At 32.0% G+C, this 16,471-nt stretch overlaps 2 protein-coding genes across 7 annotated transcripts in view; one reads left to right on the top strand and one right to left on the bottom strand.

Moving 5' to 3' along the window:
* LOC149475021 (endoribonuclease Dcr-1-like) overlaps positions 1-12,118 on the bottom strand; it is a 60,460-nt gene extending 48,342 nt beyond the window's left edge. For 5 of the 6 annotated variants that reach the window (XM_089713800.1, XM_089713801.1, XM_089713802.1 and 2 more), the window contains exons 1-5: positions 11,813-12,118; positions 11,212-11,359; positions 10,661-10,820; positions 1,703-1,828; positions 37-821 (exon numbers count right to left, since the gene is read on the bottom strand). In XM_089713800.1, coding sequence (XP_089569926.1) covers positions 37-821; positions 1,703-1,828; positions 10,661-10,820; positions 11,212-11,357 — 1,217 coding nt within the window. In that variant the 5' untranslated portion in view covers positions 11,358-11,359; positions 11,813-12,118. The remainder of the gene's footprint in view (positions 1-36; positions 822-1,702; positions 1,829-10,660; positions 10,821-11,211; positions 11,360-11,812) is intronic. The other variant, XM_089713806.1, reaches the window with a different exon arrangement.
* Positions 12,119-13,050: 932 nt separating this feature from the next.
* On the top strand, positions 13,051-15,779 carry LOC149475020 (uncharacterized). Its single transcript, XM_089713906.1, has 2 exons — positions 13,051-13,197; positions 14,347-15,779. Coding segments are annotated over exons 1-2 (1,038 nt in total). The 5' UTR covers positions 13,051-13,196; the 3' UTR covers positions 15,384-15,779.
* Positions 15,780-16,471: the final 692 nt, after the last annotated feature.

The raw sequence follows: 16,471 nt of genomic DNA, 5'->3' as shown, positions 1-16,471 counted from the left end.
CAACAACAAAAATATATAAAAAGATCTATAGATCACCTCTTCCCGCCATCTATATCTTCAGCGAGATCCATTTCACAGCACAACTCTTTCTCTAACTCTTCCAGTCTCCACTCCAATTTCTCGTACATTTCGAAATCATCGGAATTCTCATAAACCGCCATTTCTTTAGCTATTTTGACTTTTTCTTTTGAATTAATTTTATTGGACTTATTTTCTGAATCATTTTCTATATTTTCGGGTTTTGCTGTTGATTCCATTTCATTAATAGTCGTATCATTATTCTTATTTTCAACAATTACAATTTCTTTGTCATTACTTCCTTCGTTGCAATCTTCATTCTGTGTAGCAACTATTTCTTGTACTTCCAAATCAGCTTCATTTTCATGATTTTCTGTATTTTTACTATCTTCTTGTAAATTGTCACTACTTTTATTATCTATAGCCACATTTACGTCATTTTCACAAATTTCACCATCACTTGCTTTAATTATATCATTAGATTGATCAGTAACTTGATTCATTTCGTTATTCACACATTCATTAGTATGTTTGTCATTAACACCATCATTTTTACTTAAATCATTAAATGTATCATTATTATCATTAATTTCTCTTTCGTCTTTAGCAGTATCGTTGTCTATTTCATTATTTTCATTACTAGCAGTATTGTCTATTACATTTTTTTCGTGTTTTTCATTAGATTCGTCAATATCTATATTTTCAGCTTCTTCATTGTCTTTTGACGATTGGAACAAAGGGTAGGTCATGGCTAAAATCCTAGGTCTTTTATTTTCATCGCAGTTTTTGTATAGTTTCATTATCTGTAAAATATAAATTGCATATTATAGTCTTATGTAGAAACCCTACTACTAATATTATAAAAGCGATAGTTAATTTATTTATTTATTACACTTTATTGTAATACAATCATTAAATAATAAGAAACAATAATAAGAAAATATGGTACTAGAAAGATGTAGTACAATTGGCGGCCTTATCACTAAGCAGTGATCTCTGCCAGGCAACCAAGCCCAGTTTGTGAGGATGGATGTTTGTTACTCTGTCACGCATATTACTAAACCGATTACAATGAAATTTGGTATGTAGGTACCTAAGGACCCAGAATAAGACGTAGGCTATTTATCCCAGGAATCCCACAGGAACTGTGCGGGCATTTCTTTGAAAACGGTTGTCCGGTTGTCTGGAAGAAATCGCTATTTAACGATAAGACCGCCGTTTGTTATAATGTATCCTAGGCTTAGTCTCAATTTGTAATTAATCTTGAGCAATAAAGCATAAATATATAAATAAATAATAAAAACGCGGGCTTAGCCGCGGACGGAAATCTAGTAAGAAATGTATGTCTTATCGTATTATTTTAGAAGAATTGATGTTTGTACGGTTTTACGCCAAAGGTACGTGCGGTGGGTGACGTGACGGTAGTTCTATGACGCGACCTTAAAATTTTATTCTCAACTAGCTTCTCCGCGCGGTTTCACCCCCGTGGCTCCACCCCTGTTGGCCGTAGCGTGATGAAATATAGCCTATAACCTTCCTCTATAAATGGGCTATCTAACACCGAAAGAATTTTTCAAATCGGACCAATAGTTCCCGAGATTAGCGCGTTCAAACAAACAAACTCTTCAGCTTTATAATATTAGTTTATATGCGTCTAAAATTTCACTTCAAAACGAATACATACATATTTCAAGTTATCATCTTTAAACACTAAATGGCAGCTGTCCACGATGAGAACGTTAATTTTCAGCATGTCCAACATATCATTCTCGAGAATTTGTTTCAGTACCAGCGATGTACACACTATAACCTGAAAACGAAAAAAACAATGTTATTTGATATTAGCGGTCCGCCCCGGCTTCGCCCGTGGTACCTACATGTTTAAACTATCCTATCTCTCAAGTTGGATCGAACTGCACATGATGTGCGAATTTTATTATAATTGGTTAAGTGGTTTAGGAGTCCATTGAGGACAAACATTGTGACACGAGATTTATATATATTAAGATTTCTAATAGCATTTTAATTAACTTATTTTCTCTGGACAAACGATTTACTAATATTTACACCAAATACAGTTTATAAAGGGCACCTTCACTCATAATAAATGCAAAAGTGTGTATGTATGTTTGTCTTTGTTTCATGTCTAAACATTGTATGATATGATGTTTGTGTCTTGAAATAGATGGCTACAGTATGACAAACTCTACTTTCTCAATCCCATATGAGAATTTCCTTCAATAACGCGAGTGGAAAGCTAGTAAACTTAAGGTGATTGCAACGATCTGTTCCCAGCCAATATCCCGCTAGATGGCGCTGAATTCTACATTTCTAGTTTATTTGAGTTTTTGCGTAATTGGAATAGTCATCAAACCTAGGAATAGTCATGGCGGTTACTGAATATTATATTTTATTGAAATATGTTATATCATTGCCTTAAAATCCACCCAATTCGGTAAAATTATGCGTTTTAACATCTGTCATTGCATACAGGGTCGTTTACACACACAGACGTATACAAAAATGATAAAGATTTAACTCTAGATGGCGTGAATGTAAAGCGCGTCACACACGGTGAAGATACTACCTATAATATTTTATCTAATCTAGTAATATTTTATATTACAGTATCTTAAGGTATCCGGTATCAGCGTTCTGACCATCATTTTTCTTTTTTCGCTGTAGAACCGCCATCCTGTTACAAATGACCCACAAAGGAGAATGACCACGGGTGGTATCGGTAAAATTTTAGTTGTGCCACGTATTCGTTATATTGTTAATTCCTATTTGTATTTATAATGATCATATGTATCAATATTAAGTCTTAATTAAACCGGATAAATTGAAATAATAGTAAAAGTAAAAGTTTTTCTTTTGAAACATGTATGAACTTTCGCATTAGTAGGAAGTAGGATTGTTATAAAAATAAAAGTTATATTTGTTGGCGTAAACTATTTTATTGTAATTTTGGGAAATAAATAATGTCAAAATTGATTACCTACAATAAAACGCAGTTTTATTTTATTACCTACATTACACTATTGTTTTTTTTTAATCAAAACATGTATTTGAAGTAGCAAATATGATATTATGCTGATCCAAGCATTTTCACTCAAAACTAATATCAGTAATGATTTGTAAAAGTAAATTATTTCAAAATACATTTCATAACCAACAAGTAAGAATAATTATTCATACAACAACAAATCAAAAACACTATTTACTATGGAAAAAAAACCAGGAAGGTGAAAAACATATTTACGATTTCGATGCACTCGACTTTTAGTAAAATAATAGGTAAAAATATTATTATGGTTTTGATCACAGACATATCTGTGGTTTTGATTTTAGCTACTAGTATCAGAAAGCTGCGTGTTCAATGCACGTCGGGGTCCCACAACTGTGGAGGAAGGAAGGTAGAATACCTCCATCGAATAAGTGAAGTTTCTCGACATACTCGATTTGCCGGCCGGCCTCAATGAAGATTGTCCGAAAGTTGTATATGTGCTCTGTAACGAAAAAATTTCGCTAGCGCGATTCAGAGTGAGGTGTCGTACAATATACCTAATGAAGTTTTTCATCTTTTTATTTTACTGCAAATACAAAATAAAAATTAAACAATGGTAATGTAAATTCTAAACAAACTACTACCAAAATACAATTAGAACAAAAATCATTTGACTTGTTTATTTCACCCAGAGGCCAGAGGCGGCTCGTGACAAAATTGTATACCTAGGTGTTCACTTGAAATAAAACAACGAAAATACAATAGCGTTCGGGATGATTTATTACAAAAAAATGAGCACCACATTTTATAAATGTCTATAACACTAAAAATTACAAAGTACAGGCTATTTCAAAACGAATTCAATGACTAGGTATCAATAATTAGTAAATCACCGAATTTGCATTCGCGAGCGTAGGTATCCATAGTGTTTGTCACTGACGGTCACTGACCTCTATAACTTATAGTTATAGAGGTCAGTGGTGTTTGTTGTGTAAACATGTATGTATTTGAGTAGTTAGTAGCATATTATATTCTGAATTTCTGATCCATGCCTATTCACTCAAAACTAATAACACTAATGATTTGTAACAGTAAATTATTTCAATAGGTAGGTATTTGAACATTTCCCAACAAGACGTAAGAATAATTATTCGTAGGTATACAAGATACAATAACAAATCTAATACACTATTTATTATTTTATTATTTACTAGCGGTCCGCCCCGGCTTCGCCCGTGGTACATGTTTACGTTTTCTCTCCATAAGAAGTAATAGCTAGAGAGCTAGCGCAAAGCTACCTGTATGTATTTGACCAGACCTGGATTTTTGTGTGTTGATTCCCCTATACCTACTATACATGAGATGAGGAGTCACTAAGCCCAGAGTGGTGGACGGGGCGCGCGCTTAGGTAAGACAGGTGGAAATTTTTGGCGAACTTTGAAACCATTTGACCACGTCTGCCATTTTGATATTTGAAAATAGATTATTATTACTATCGGAAAATAACAATGGCAGACCATTATCACGCGGATAACATTCTGGCAGACACTTATGAAAGTGCTGAAAAAAATACAATTTTGAAAGTATTTGACCAGATCTGCCATTATATATACATATATTTTATTTATTAGGGTCTTAAAAACTTATTTTCGAAACGGCAGACATTTTCATTGCGTACAGACTTCAGCAGACAACAAAACTTTACAGACTTCAGCAGTCAACAAGACTTAGCTTCTACATGGTCAGATGTATATATGTATTACGTTCCCTGACCTTACATCAATGATTTACTTTATTAATGTTTTTATGGTCATTTACATTTAATTTTGAAAACTATGGAATAAAATTTATAAATTTGATGATACAAAACTAAATATACATTTGTAAAGAATCTCAAATATAAAGTTGTGTTGCAAATAACAAATCATCATTTAAATATTTAGTTTATTTCTTTATTTAAGAAACAATTAACAATTACAAAACAACATAAAAAAACACGCATGCATTTATTGAAATGTTCATTCATCATCACTATCGTATGGCGTTGTGTGACTCGTCTTCATAATCCATTGAATCGGATTCTGTAAAAGTAAAACGTAAATTATATAATAAAAGAAATGAGTCATTATAAACTTACCTAGTAAGGCAATGCCTTTGATGTCGCACGATGCCGCCGCGCCGCCAGTGTAGGTACTTCTGCTGCTACATGAAGATATGCTAGGGTTGCAACAAATGGGAAATAAAACAATTGTAATTATTACTATTATGATGTAATCATTTATTCATATTATGTACATTCAAAACAATTGCTATTATTAAATCTGATGTAATTATTTTTTCATAAATATATAATTATTATTAATTATATAATATATTGCACTGTGAAATATTTACGTATCACTTTATTTTTGATGTTCTTAATTGTCTTTTATAAAATTTAAGTGACGCATTCGCATTGGGATCAACAATCCGATAAGAAAAGAATGGAGACAACATATACATAGCTTTGATTTCAATTCTACAGATACAAAATATACAATCTATCTAAAATGATACAACGGATGTTTCCTGCGTTTTCTCGTCAAAATACCGAAACAACGTAATTATTGTATAGTAGTTGGGCGTGAAAGTAAAAAAACAAATGAAAAGTGTTTTCCATATGATTATTTATTAAATTTACGCGATTAAGAATAATTTCAACGATACAATTTAGTAACCGAGAATTCAGAGGATTAAAGAAAATACCTGCCTGATCATTTTATCAAACTCTAAAAGAATTATGGTTATTTCGCATCACTCGGTTTATTAGTTTGGTAATAATTATTAAAGGTAGTTACAACCCTAGCCATTGAGTCGAACGGTAGGCAACACAATATCGACTTTGTGCGGGTACATATGGTACATTTCTTCTTGCTGTGAAGCGTAATTATTATTATTAAGATTTTTTAGGCTATTTTGAATCAGCTGTTCTAATTTAATTCTAGAAATTTATTAAAACGTGATTTTTTTAAAAGTATATTATGAGTTTATAAATACCTCAACCAATAGTTATTGTGTCCTATCCTCATTTCTTTATATCTTGGTAGTTAACTAAAGTGTTAAATTTACATAACCTCAACAACAACATTTACACTGCCACTGCACTAAAACTAAACTAACTAGCTCTCTAGCTATAAGAACCATCCTCGTACTTCAAGGGATATAATAAAAAAAGAATTATCGAAATCGGTTCAGCCGTTCTCGAGTTATGCGCTTACCAACACATTTTGCGATTCATTTTTATATATAAGAAGACTAGCGGTCCGCCCCGGCTTCGCCCGTGGTACATGTTTACGTTTTCTCTACATAAGAACCATCCTCGTACTTCAAGGAATATAATAAAAAAAGAATTATCGAAATCGGTTCAGCCGTTCTCGAGTTATGCGCTTACCAACACATTTTGCGATTCATTTATATATATATATACTAGCGGTCCGCCCCGGCTTCGCCCGTGGTACATAATATTTACGTTTTCTCTACATAAAAACCATCCTCGTACTTCAAGGAATATAATAAAAAAAGAATGATCGAAATCGGTTCAGCCGTTCTCGAGTTATGCGCTTACCAACACATTTTGCGATTCATTTTTATATATAAGAAGACTAGCGGTCCGCCCCGGCTTCGCCCGTGGTACATAATATTTACGTTTTCTCTACATAAAAACCATCCTCGTACTTCAAGGAATATAATAAAAAAAGAATGATCGAAATCGGTTCAGCCGTTCTCGAGTTATGCGCTTACCAACACATTTTGCGATTCATTTTTATATATAAGATAAGATTATGTGAAAATAACCAGGAAGGTGAAAAACATATTTACGAAAACATAGTAACATAATATGGCTGTCGCTACAATAATTATATTTCAATTTTATCTTTTTATACCTAGTAGAACTGGCCGACGAATAAAAAAAATCGTATTAGAATAAATACAATAAATTACGGAACAAAAAAAGGATTGTAACTGAATTAGGTATGTTTGTTTCTGGGCGCACCGTTTTCGACGACGCGACGCGCGACGTAAGCGTATAGGTATAGGTACCTACTTTGCTAAAACAAACTAATAAAATTGTGTGTCTGTCTGAAAATTCGGAAAAGCATATTTTGCAAGTTTGTAATTACTTTGATAGTTTACCGATTTATAATAATTGTAATTGTAATTGTATAATATATAATTTGCAATGTGGTGAAATTTCATAAAAATCACGGGCCAATTTTTTGTTTTGAATCCCACCGAAAATATAATTGCGTTATTAGAATAATTAATTACTATACCTACCCACGATCAATTATTACAATATAGTCTCAAATGCATACTAGAGAAATATTGCAATTTGATTCAATTAAAATGCATAGCATACAAAAATAAATTCACAACACAAGAAATTCCGCGCGCAAATCATAGCGCGTGTCAATGAAATCAAGAATGTTTTATATCAAGCCGACGCGGACGACGACGCGACGCCGAACAAAAGTACCTACGACGGACGACCACGCTTCGAGTTGCCAAACAACATGAGTAATAAATTGTTTACAAAAAAAACAAGTTTTCCATTTTTCTGTATGAGTAGACAGAACTTCAAAACGCCACCTGCTACGGTTTATATTATGAACGATTGTTATAAAAATAAAAGTTATATTTGTTGGTGTAAACTATTTTATTGATCAATAATTTTGGAATTTAAAATTGTCAACATTGATTACAATAAAACGCAGTTTTATTTTATTACACTATTGTTTTTTTTATCAAAACATGTATTTGAAGTACCATATAATATTATGCTGATCCAAGCATTTTCACTCAAAACTTATATCACTAATGATTTGTAAAAGTAAATTATTTCAATATACATTTCATAACCAACATGTAAGAATAATTATTATTATTCCTACCTACAACAACAAACCTAAAACACTATTTACTATGGGAAAATAACCAGGAAGGTGAAAAACATATTATTATTTACGATTTCGACGCACTCGACTTTTAGTAAAATATAGTAGGGAAACATAATATTATGGTTTTGATTTTTGCTACTAGTATAAGAAAACTGCGTGTTCAAACTACTTGTTTGTCTGTCTGAAAATTCGGAAGTACTTTGGTAGTTTACCGATTTATAATAATATTGTATACCTATATCGTTGTTTAAAAAATATTCAAACACAATAAAATATGATATATGTACTGATTTATCACTGGTTTCAGTGATGAACTGATGAGTCAATTATAGCCACTATACTTTCGTCATACGTGTGTATGATTGATGTGATTTGCAACGTGGTGATATTTCAGAAAAATCACGGGTCAAATTGTCCCACCGAAAATATAACTGCGTTATAAGAATAACTATACCTACGATAAATTATACATAATACAATATAGTCTCAAATGCATACTAGTGAAATATTTTATTTGAATCAATAAAATAAAAAAATAAATAAAAAATAATAATAATACAAAAATAAATTCACAACACAAGAAAATCCGCGCGCAAATCATAGCGCGTGACAATGAAATCAAGAACTTTCGAGCCGACGCGGACGACGAAGGAGCCTAACAAAAGTACCTACAATCATAGGCGGCTCGTGACAAAATTGTATGGCCGTGTTCACTTGAAATAAAACAACGAAAATAGGTACCTACAATAGCGTTAGCAGTACAAAAAAAATGAGCACCACATTATAAATGTCTATTTATACACTAAAAATTATAGAGTATTTCAAAACGAATTCAATTATTATTTAGCAATAATTAGAAAATCCCCGAATTTGCATTAGTGATCGTATTCATAGTGTTTGTCTACACTAATATTATAAAGAGGAAAACTTTGTTTGTTTGTTTGATTGTAAATTGTAATGAATAGGCTCATAAACTACTGGACATTTTACCAATGTTTGCAAGTTTGTGATTACTTTGATAGTTTACCGATTTATAATAATTGTATACTTATATCATTGTTTAAAAATATTCAAACACAATATGATATAGGTACTGATTTATCACTGGTTTCAGTGATGAACTGATGAGTCAATGTTAGCCACAATACTAATCACTTTCGTCATACATGTGTATGAACTATGATTGATGTGATTTGCAATGTGGTGAAATTTCATAAAAATCACGGGCCAATTTTTTGTTTTGAATCCCACCGAAAATACATATATTACTAATTGCGTTATTAGAATAATTAATTACTATACCCACGATCAATTATTACAATTTACAATATAGTCTCAAATGCATACTAGAGAAACATTGCAATTTGAATCAATTAAAATGCATAGCATACAAAAATAAATTCACAACACAAGAAATTCCGCGCGCAAATCATAGCGCGTGTCAATGAAATCAAGAATGTAATTTTATATCAAGCCGACGAGCGACGACGCCGAACTAAAGTACCTACAGTACCATTTACCTTCAGTGTACAATACAGTTTACAGACCTACGACGGACGAACAATAATGAGTAATAAATAAAAAAAAACATAGTTTCTAAGGTCATTAGTTTTATTTTATTTTATTGTTATTTTCTTTGAACGATTGGAAATGAAATTACTCAATTTTTACACAGAACTTTGATTTATTAGAATTATGCTCATTATGCATAAGATAACGAACGCGAATGCACGACATCTAGCGCGTCAATGTCTAAACATCGCCTTTCGTTTAGACATTGACGCGCTAGATCTGTAATAAGTATATAGTCTATGCGCTAGATGTCGTGCTTTATGTCGTGTTTCGCTTGGCAAAAGTCACGCACACTACTGTAGAAGTGTCAAATTTTTCCGGTATTTTACTGTTGTTTTTCTAAGTAAATATTGTAAATTATTGATTAAAAAGGTCGAACGCGCACACATTTCATTATAGAGAAGTGATAAAATGATTAGTTTTAAAGAAATAGTGTCTGTGTTAAGTGTTTAGAGGTAATCAAAAATGTATGGAGGGACGGTCGGAACATCAACCTTAAAAACACATAAAAATTCACACATTTCATCTTTGTGTTTTTTTAATAAACTAGCTGTTCCCCGCGGTTTCACCCGCATTGCTCCGCCCCCGTTAGTCTTAGCGTGATGATATATAGCCTATAGGCTTCCTCAATAAATGAGCTATCTAACACTGAAATAATTTTTCAAATCGGACCAGTAGTTCTCGAGATTAGCGTGTTCAAACAAACAAACTCTTCACCTTTATAATATTACTAGCGGTCCGCCCCGGCTTCGCCCGTGGTACATGTTTACGTTTTCTCTACATAAGAACCATCCTCGTACTTCAAGGAATATAATAAAAAAAGAATTATCGAAATCGGTTCAGCCGTTCTCGAGTTATGCGCTTACCAACACATTTTGCGATTCATTTTTATATATAAGATTATAGTACATATAGATAAATAAATAAATTAATTAATTAATTACTTGTAATTACATGGCTGAAAAACCAACCACCAATTTATACTAACGTCTTTTAACCTCATTAAATGAACTAACCAGCGATAAGGCCGCCCTCTGTACATTGATATAAGTTATTATGTGTTTTAAATTGTCCTATATGGTGTACAATAAAGTATTTTTCATTCATTCATTCATTCATTTCATACCTGCTTCTCCTCCAGCTCCTGTCTCCAATCCAGTACATCATCATATCCCTTCACACCGCTGATCACCAAATCAGTTAGAATCTTCAACTCATGAGCTATACAGTCGATCTTGGAAGCCCTCGTTATGTATATGGAACGTTGGAAACCAGATTCTAGTGAGCTGAAGGAAATTATAATTATAGAATAATGAAATTAAAAATGAATACAATACATATTTTTTATTTATTTATTTATTTATAACACTTCATTGTACAAAACAATGCAGGAAAACAATGCTTGCGCGATTCAGAGCGAGGTGTCGCTACACATATTAAATATGAAGTATATTAAGCTATATTTTTTTCAATCAAAAACTATTAAGATCTGAATCAATAAGGATTACTTTTATTTTATTTTATTTTTTATTTTTTAGCTCATATCAGCACAACATATAAAACTTTAGGAGCCTTGTTTTACATCTTATTGGATTGGGTTAATATCTGTTAAAATAAAAAATAAAATCAATGAGGTGCTAGTTACAAATAAGCAATAAAACCAACAAAACAACTTACCCCCGTATCCGATGAGCGTACTCAATCAACAAGCTAGTAGGTATAAAGTTCGTATGTTCTGTAATCATAATATTTTTGACACCAGCGGCCGCGGCGAGTCGGGCGCCGCCCTCCGCCGCCGTGAAGCGGGAACAACAGGACTCCATTACTGTAAATAATCACATAAATACATTCATTATTTATTCAACGCACCAATAATGGCTGAATTACTACGAATCTATACTAATATTATACAGCTGAAGAGTTTGTTTGTTTGAACGGGCTAATCTCGGGAACTACTGGTCCGATTTGAAAAATTATTTCAGTGTTAGATAGCTCATTTATCGAGGAAGGCTATATTCTATATATCATCACGTTATGACCGACAGGAGCGGAGCAATGTGGGTAAAACCGCAGGGCACAGCTACTTTTAGAATAAACCCAGTGCTAGTATGTGTATAAATAAATAAGACAATACCTACTGCTTTGATCCTATAGTCCTTCTATTACTAATTAATGAAACTAATTAAACATTAAAATACAAAGTGCAATAATAACAAGATTTACTGTCGAGTTTCTCTAATTGGATTTATAATGTAAGCGAATAACATTAAATACTTACTTAAAACACTTGCATTAATGAAGCAAGAACACAATTCCTCCCATATTCACTATTTATTTTATTTTCACTACGGTATTTACACAAAAATACACATAAAACCGTCGAAAACTAAAATTTGCAAGAATACGTTTTATCGCTTTTTAGAAACTGGAAATGGTATACTTATTTCAAAATGTAAAGAGTTCACAAATTTTATTTCGTATAAACTATGGTAGTTTAACAAAGCGTAGGAATATTGAAAAGTAAAAGAACACCAAACAATAAAATATTTAAAATAGTCGGAAATCGGAATGCGTCCAAGCAAGCTCAAGCCCAAACATCAATTTGACAATTTGGAGTACCTTTGACAGTTGACATTACAATCGCCAAAATGCAAAACACAGAGCAATATATAGGTATTAGCTCAGAGGAATAAACATAATTGCTCTGAGGGTATTAGTCAGTTCAATAGAGAAACGAATCTTCAGTGGCGGCCAAAGCTGACTTTGACAGATGGTAGGATCAGCAAAAAAGAAAATAAAAATAATGTAAATTGATAATTATTTTATTAATTATTTCAAATTGTTTGTTGACAAACTTTTTTGTTATTGTATTTGTGTATTTATATGAATTATCATATTTACGTATACAGAATGTAATAAAATCCCCATAATACTTGTAATTAGCCCATAAAACTGAACAACTTTTCCCAAAGAACATATTTTGTCAAATTCCAATAAAACATTATTTACTTTCGCAAATGCATAATTGTCATTGTAAATTTATGATAAAAACTATTATAGGGAAAATCAAATACATTTTAGTGATTTTATTTTTCCATTTTTTTTTTGCATACCGTATGGCCGTGTGTGAGCGAGAGGGAATGTTAAGCGCCGCCATTGAAGATTCGTTTCTTTAAAGAACTGACTAATAATGCAAAATGGCAAATGTGCATTGCTCCTGTCTATTATTTAAGTCGCGTAGAGCAAAAAATTCATACTGTAGCTTCATAGAGTTACATACAAAAATTAATTAAAACAGGATAGAAACGTATCAATAATTTGTAATATTATCAAGAAGAACACTACGATATCAAGTTTGTGTAACGTAAAACTTAGCTGAAAATAAATCCTAAACATAGTATTAATAAGAATTAAATTTGGCTCTGAATACTTTAACCGGAACCCGATATCTGTATCCTATGCCTAAGTGCCCATAATAATAACATTGTTTGAACATTGCATCAGAAAACACATTAGAGTTCACCAGTTCACAAGTGTTCAAAATATGAAGTGTGAATTGACAAAATATTCGACATAAAATATCATAATCGACGTGTAATCGACTATTAAAGAAATTAATAAAACTTTACTAAAACGGTTCATTGTAGCGAAAGAGCGGCAAAAGTAAGTTTTTAAATTATTATTTTTCGAATGTTAAATAATCGTTCTTTATTTAAATGAAAGCAATAAACAATAGTAAAACCTCAATGTAAATCATCAAAAATTTTAATTTCTATTGTGTTAATCTATACGTATATGCTTGATTTACGTTTTAAGTTTACAGTACTTTGTGTTTAGGTACCATACCATAGTATAAAGAAAGCAGAGAGCAAGTAGGTCGTCTCCCGGCGCCGCGGCGTTTAGGAGCGAACGGTAACTAAACTTGCGAGACGCAGGGTTGTGACATGTCACGTTGATATTAGTTGATATTAGATTAAACTAATACCGACCATGAGAAGGAATCGAGCGGTGTTGTGTGCGTGCGTCAAGTTTGCGTACGTACATGTACTGGGACAGGGGGCGTGGCGAAGCGCTCCGCGTACATACAAGCGGCGCGATGTACCTTTATTCGAAGATAATTTACTTGCTTGGTAGCCTTGGTCTCTTTATACTATGGTAATACTCATTATGTAGGTAAAATAAATTATTTATACCTATATAGTATAGTAATATGCATGTGTTTTATAAAAATTTCTCACAAAAAGCAAATTTTCATAATTGGATTTGGAAGAATTAGATTCAATATTACAGAAAACAATAAAGAAGGGTAGTTTGAATATATATTTTTTTTTATATAGAGGTTATTTGTGCTTGTATTACAGTCGGTTTCTTAGAAGCAGTACCTATATACTGGAAGGTACTGTGCTTTACTTTTCGCCTCCCATTCCACATGCCTAGATTATTTTTGGTGTATGGGCTATCATTACTGAGTTATTAGGTGGTTATTAGTCATATTAATTGTAAAAATAATTAGGTAATGTTGGTCTAATCGTGTTTTTATTAATATCTAGCCACTCGCAGCATCAGAATTCAGACGTCACCAATCGGCTGATGGCCTGCGATAAAAAAGTATTGTAGCTTATCAACCGACTTCACAAAAAGAAAGAGACTCTCATTTTAACTGTTTTTTGTAATTTGGTTTAGTTCGAACTTTTTGAAGGCGGTGTAGATTTTTTATTAATAATAATTATTAGTTTTTTTTCATTGATTTAAGAATTTTGAGTATGATATCTTCAAACTTTGATTCTAAATAATTATCACATCATTTTTCAGTGTCATTGCATAACCAAACAAAATTCAAACCTAAAAATGTCGCCTGTTCAATAAATCCATATGAAATCCTGGAACCTATCAAGGTAGATAATATTCTCGTAGACTTAAGCACTGATACAGATAAAACACATGATTCGCTCCAACTAGGCTCTTTTATAGATACAGTGCGTAAAACGGAATATGATTTAGTAGACCTCTATCAAAATATTTACGTAACACCTCTCCATATACAGAAAACAAATGGACAAGATAATGCGACAGATTTTGCAGATTTCTTCGATGAATTGGAAATAGATGATAAAAAAGATGGGCCGATTGAAAATAAAAGTAATGCTCTTGCTTCGGAATTTCGAAAACCATGTAACAAGCCAATCGAAGCAATTAATGAAGTGAGAAATGACATACATAAAGAAAAATTAAAGCCTTTTAACCACACTTTAAACAATGAATATAAACCTAAACTTGAATGTCACTTTAACAAAAGCAAGCCAGCAGTTAATGAAATAAAATTCAATAAAGATGTATTAACAAAAAACAATGATAAAGAATTTATGGAACACAATAAAATTAAAGAGATTTTACGTGTTGTTAACGATAAATCAATGAATATGAAACAAGACAATACAAAAGGAATCAAGAAACTACACGTAATAGATATGATAAATGATAAACAGTTCAATGGCAGTATAAAAAATGGACTGTTACAAACAGTTAAAAAAGACGAGAAATTATATGCGAAACAACGTAATATTTCACTAGACAGAAATCTAACTAAGGGAGCTGATATCTACGAAAAATCCATAGTCTTACCTCAAATGATGGAACGATTGGCGGCCAGAAAGAAAATTCTAGATGAACAGAAGAATTTAAAAAGGAGGTTAATCCTAGGAGGTCCGATATGTTCAAATACAAAAGAAAATAATACATGCTTCGAACCAGTGGTCTTGATGAAAGATTGCAACGAAGAACGCTTGAAGAGCCTTGCTACTAGATTATTGTTTGCGGATTTTGTGAAAAATGGGAAAACAGAAGAATAAGGGCCAGTTTTACAAGTTTTAGATCTAAGTCTTTAAATCCATGTGTTGGTAAATTTCCTTACTTCTAAATGTATTTTACCTACTTTATGGCTACTAAAACTACCCACCAATGGTTACAAATCATATTATAGTCGCTTTCATAATATAAGTTATTTGTAAATAGTTTGGAAAATCCAAAAGTGCACGCCTCATAATTTTTTTTTATAATTATTTATTAATTATTATTTTTGTTTATTTAATAACAATTAAACCACATCGAATCAGACCCTGAAAAATGAAAGGGTTCTATTCCTGAGCATACTCAAGCGTAAGAGAAAAAAAAGACTCGATTAGTAAAGTATTTCAGTCGCTATCGTGTTAACAAGAAAATCCTCCGCACATACAGACACACGGACGTCCAAGACAGAACTTTTTTAAACTGTTTTTTAACTAGTTTAAATAACAAAAATGACATCAAAAATATCATGAATGTTAAAAATAGTGTTTTTTCTTAATATGTGTGTGTATGTATTATCTTACAAGTGCAATGTATGAAACATAAAGACATTTTTAAGTTTGAAAAATCAGATGTTTTGCGCGAAGTGACAGTAGTACCACAGTATTACAATATTATTTCCTACAGTAAGGAATCGCTTTTGATGTCGCGCGATGCCGCCGCCAGCGTAGGTACTTACGCTGCCACACGAAAATACGCTAGGGTTGCAACAAATGGGAAATAAAACAATTGTGATTATTAATATTATGATGAAATCATTTATTCATATGTACATTCAAAATAATTGCGATTATTAAATCTGATGTAATTATTTGTTCATAAATATATAATTACAGATATTGCACTGCTAAATATTTACGTGGACACTATTTTTGGATGTTCTTAATTGTATATTATAACATTTAACTAAGTAATGCATTCGCATTGGGATGTACAATCTGATTAGAAAATAATGAGGACAACATATACATAGCTTTGATTTTAATTCAACAGATACAATTAATACAATCTTTCTGAAATATTGTTTCCATCTGGGATTTCAATGTAGATTTACATCCGTAAACGGAACAGTTTTTGCGCGCCATAATAGAAT

The sequence above is a fragment of the Colias philodice genome, chromosome 31 (assembly GCF_061535455.1).
Source record: "Colias philodice isolate Cphi_HAF_F1 chromosome 31, ilColPhil1 Martin Lab GWU primary, whole genome shotgun sequence".
Taxonomy (NCBI): Eukaryota; Metazoa; Arthropoda; class Insecta; order Lepidoptera; family Pieridae; genus Colias; species Colias philodice.
This window is presented reverse-complemented; position numbering and strand designations above follow the sequence as displayed.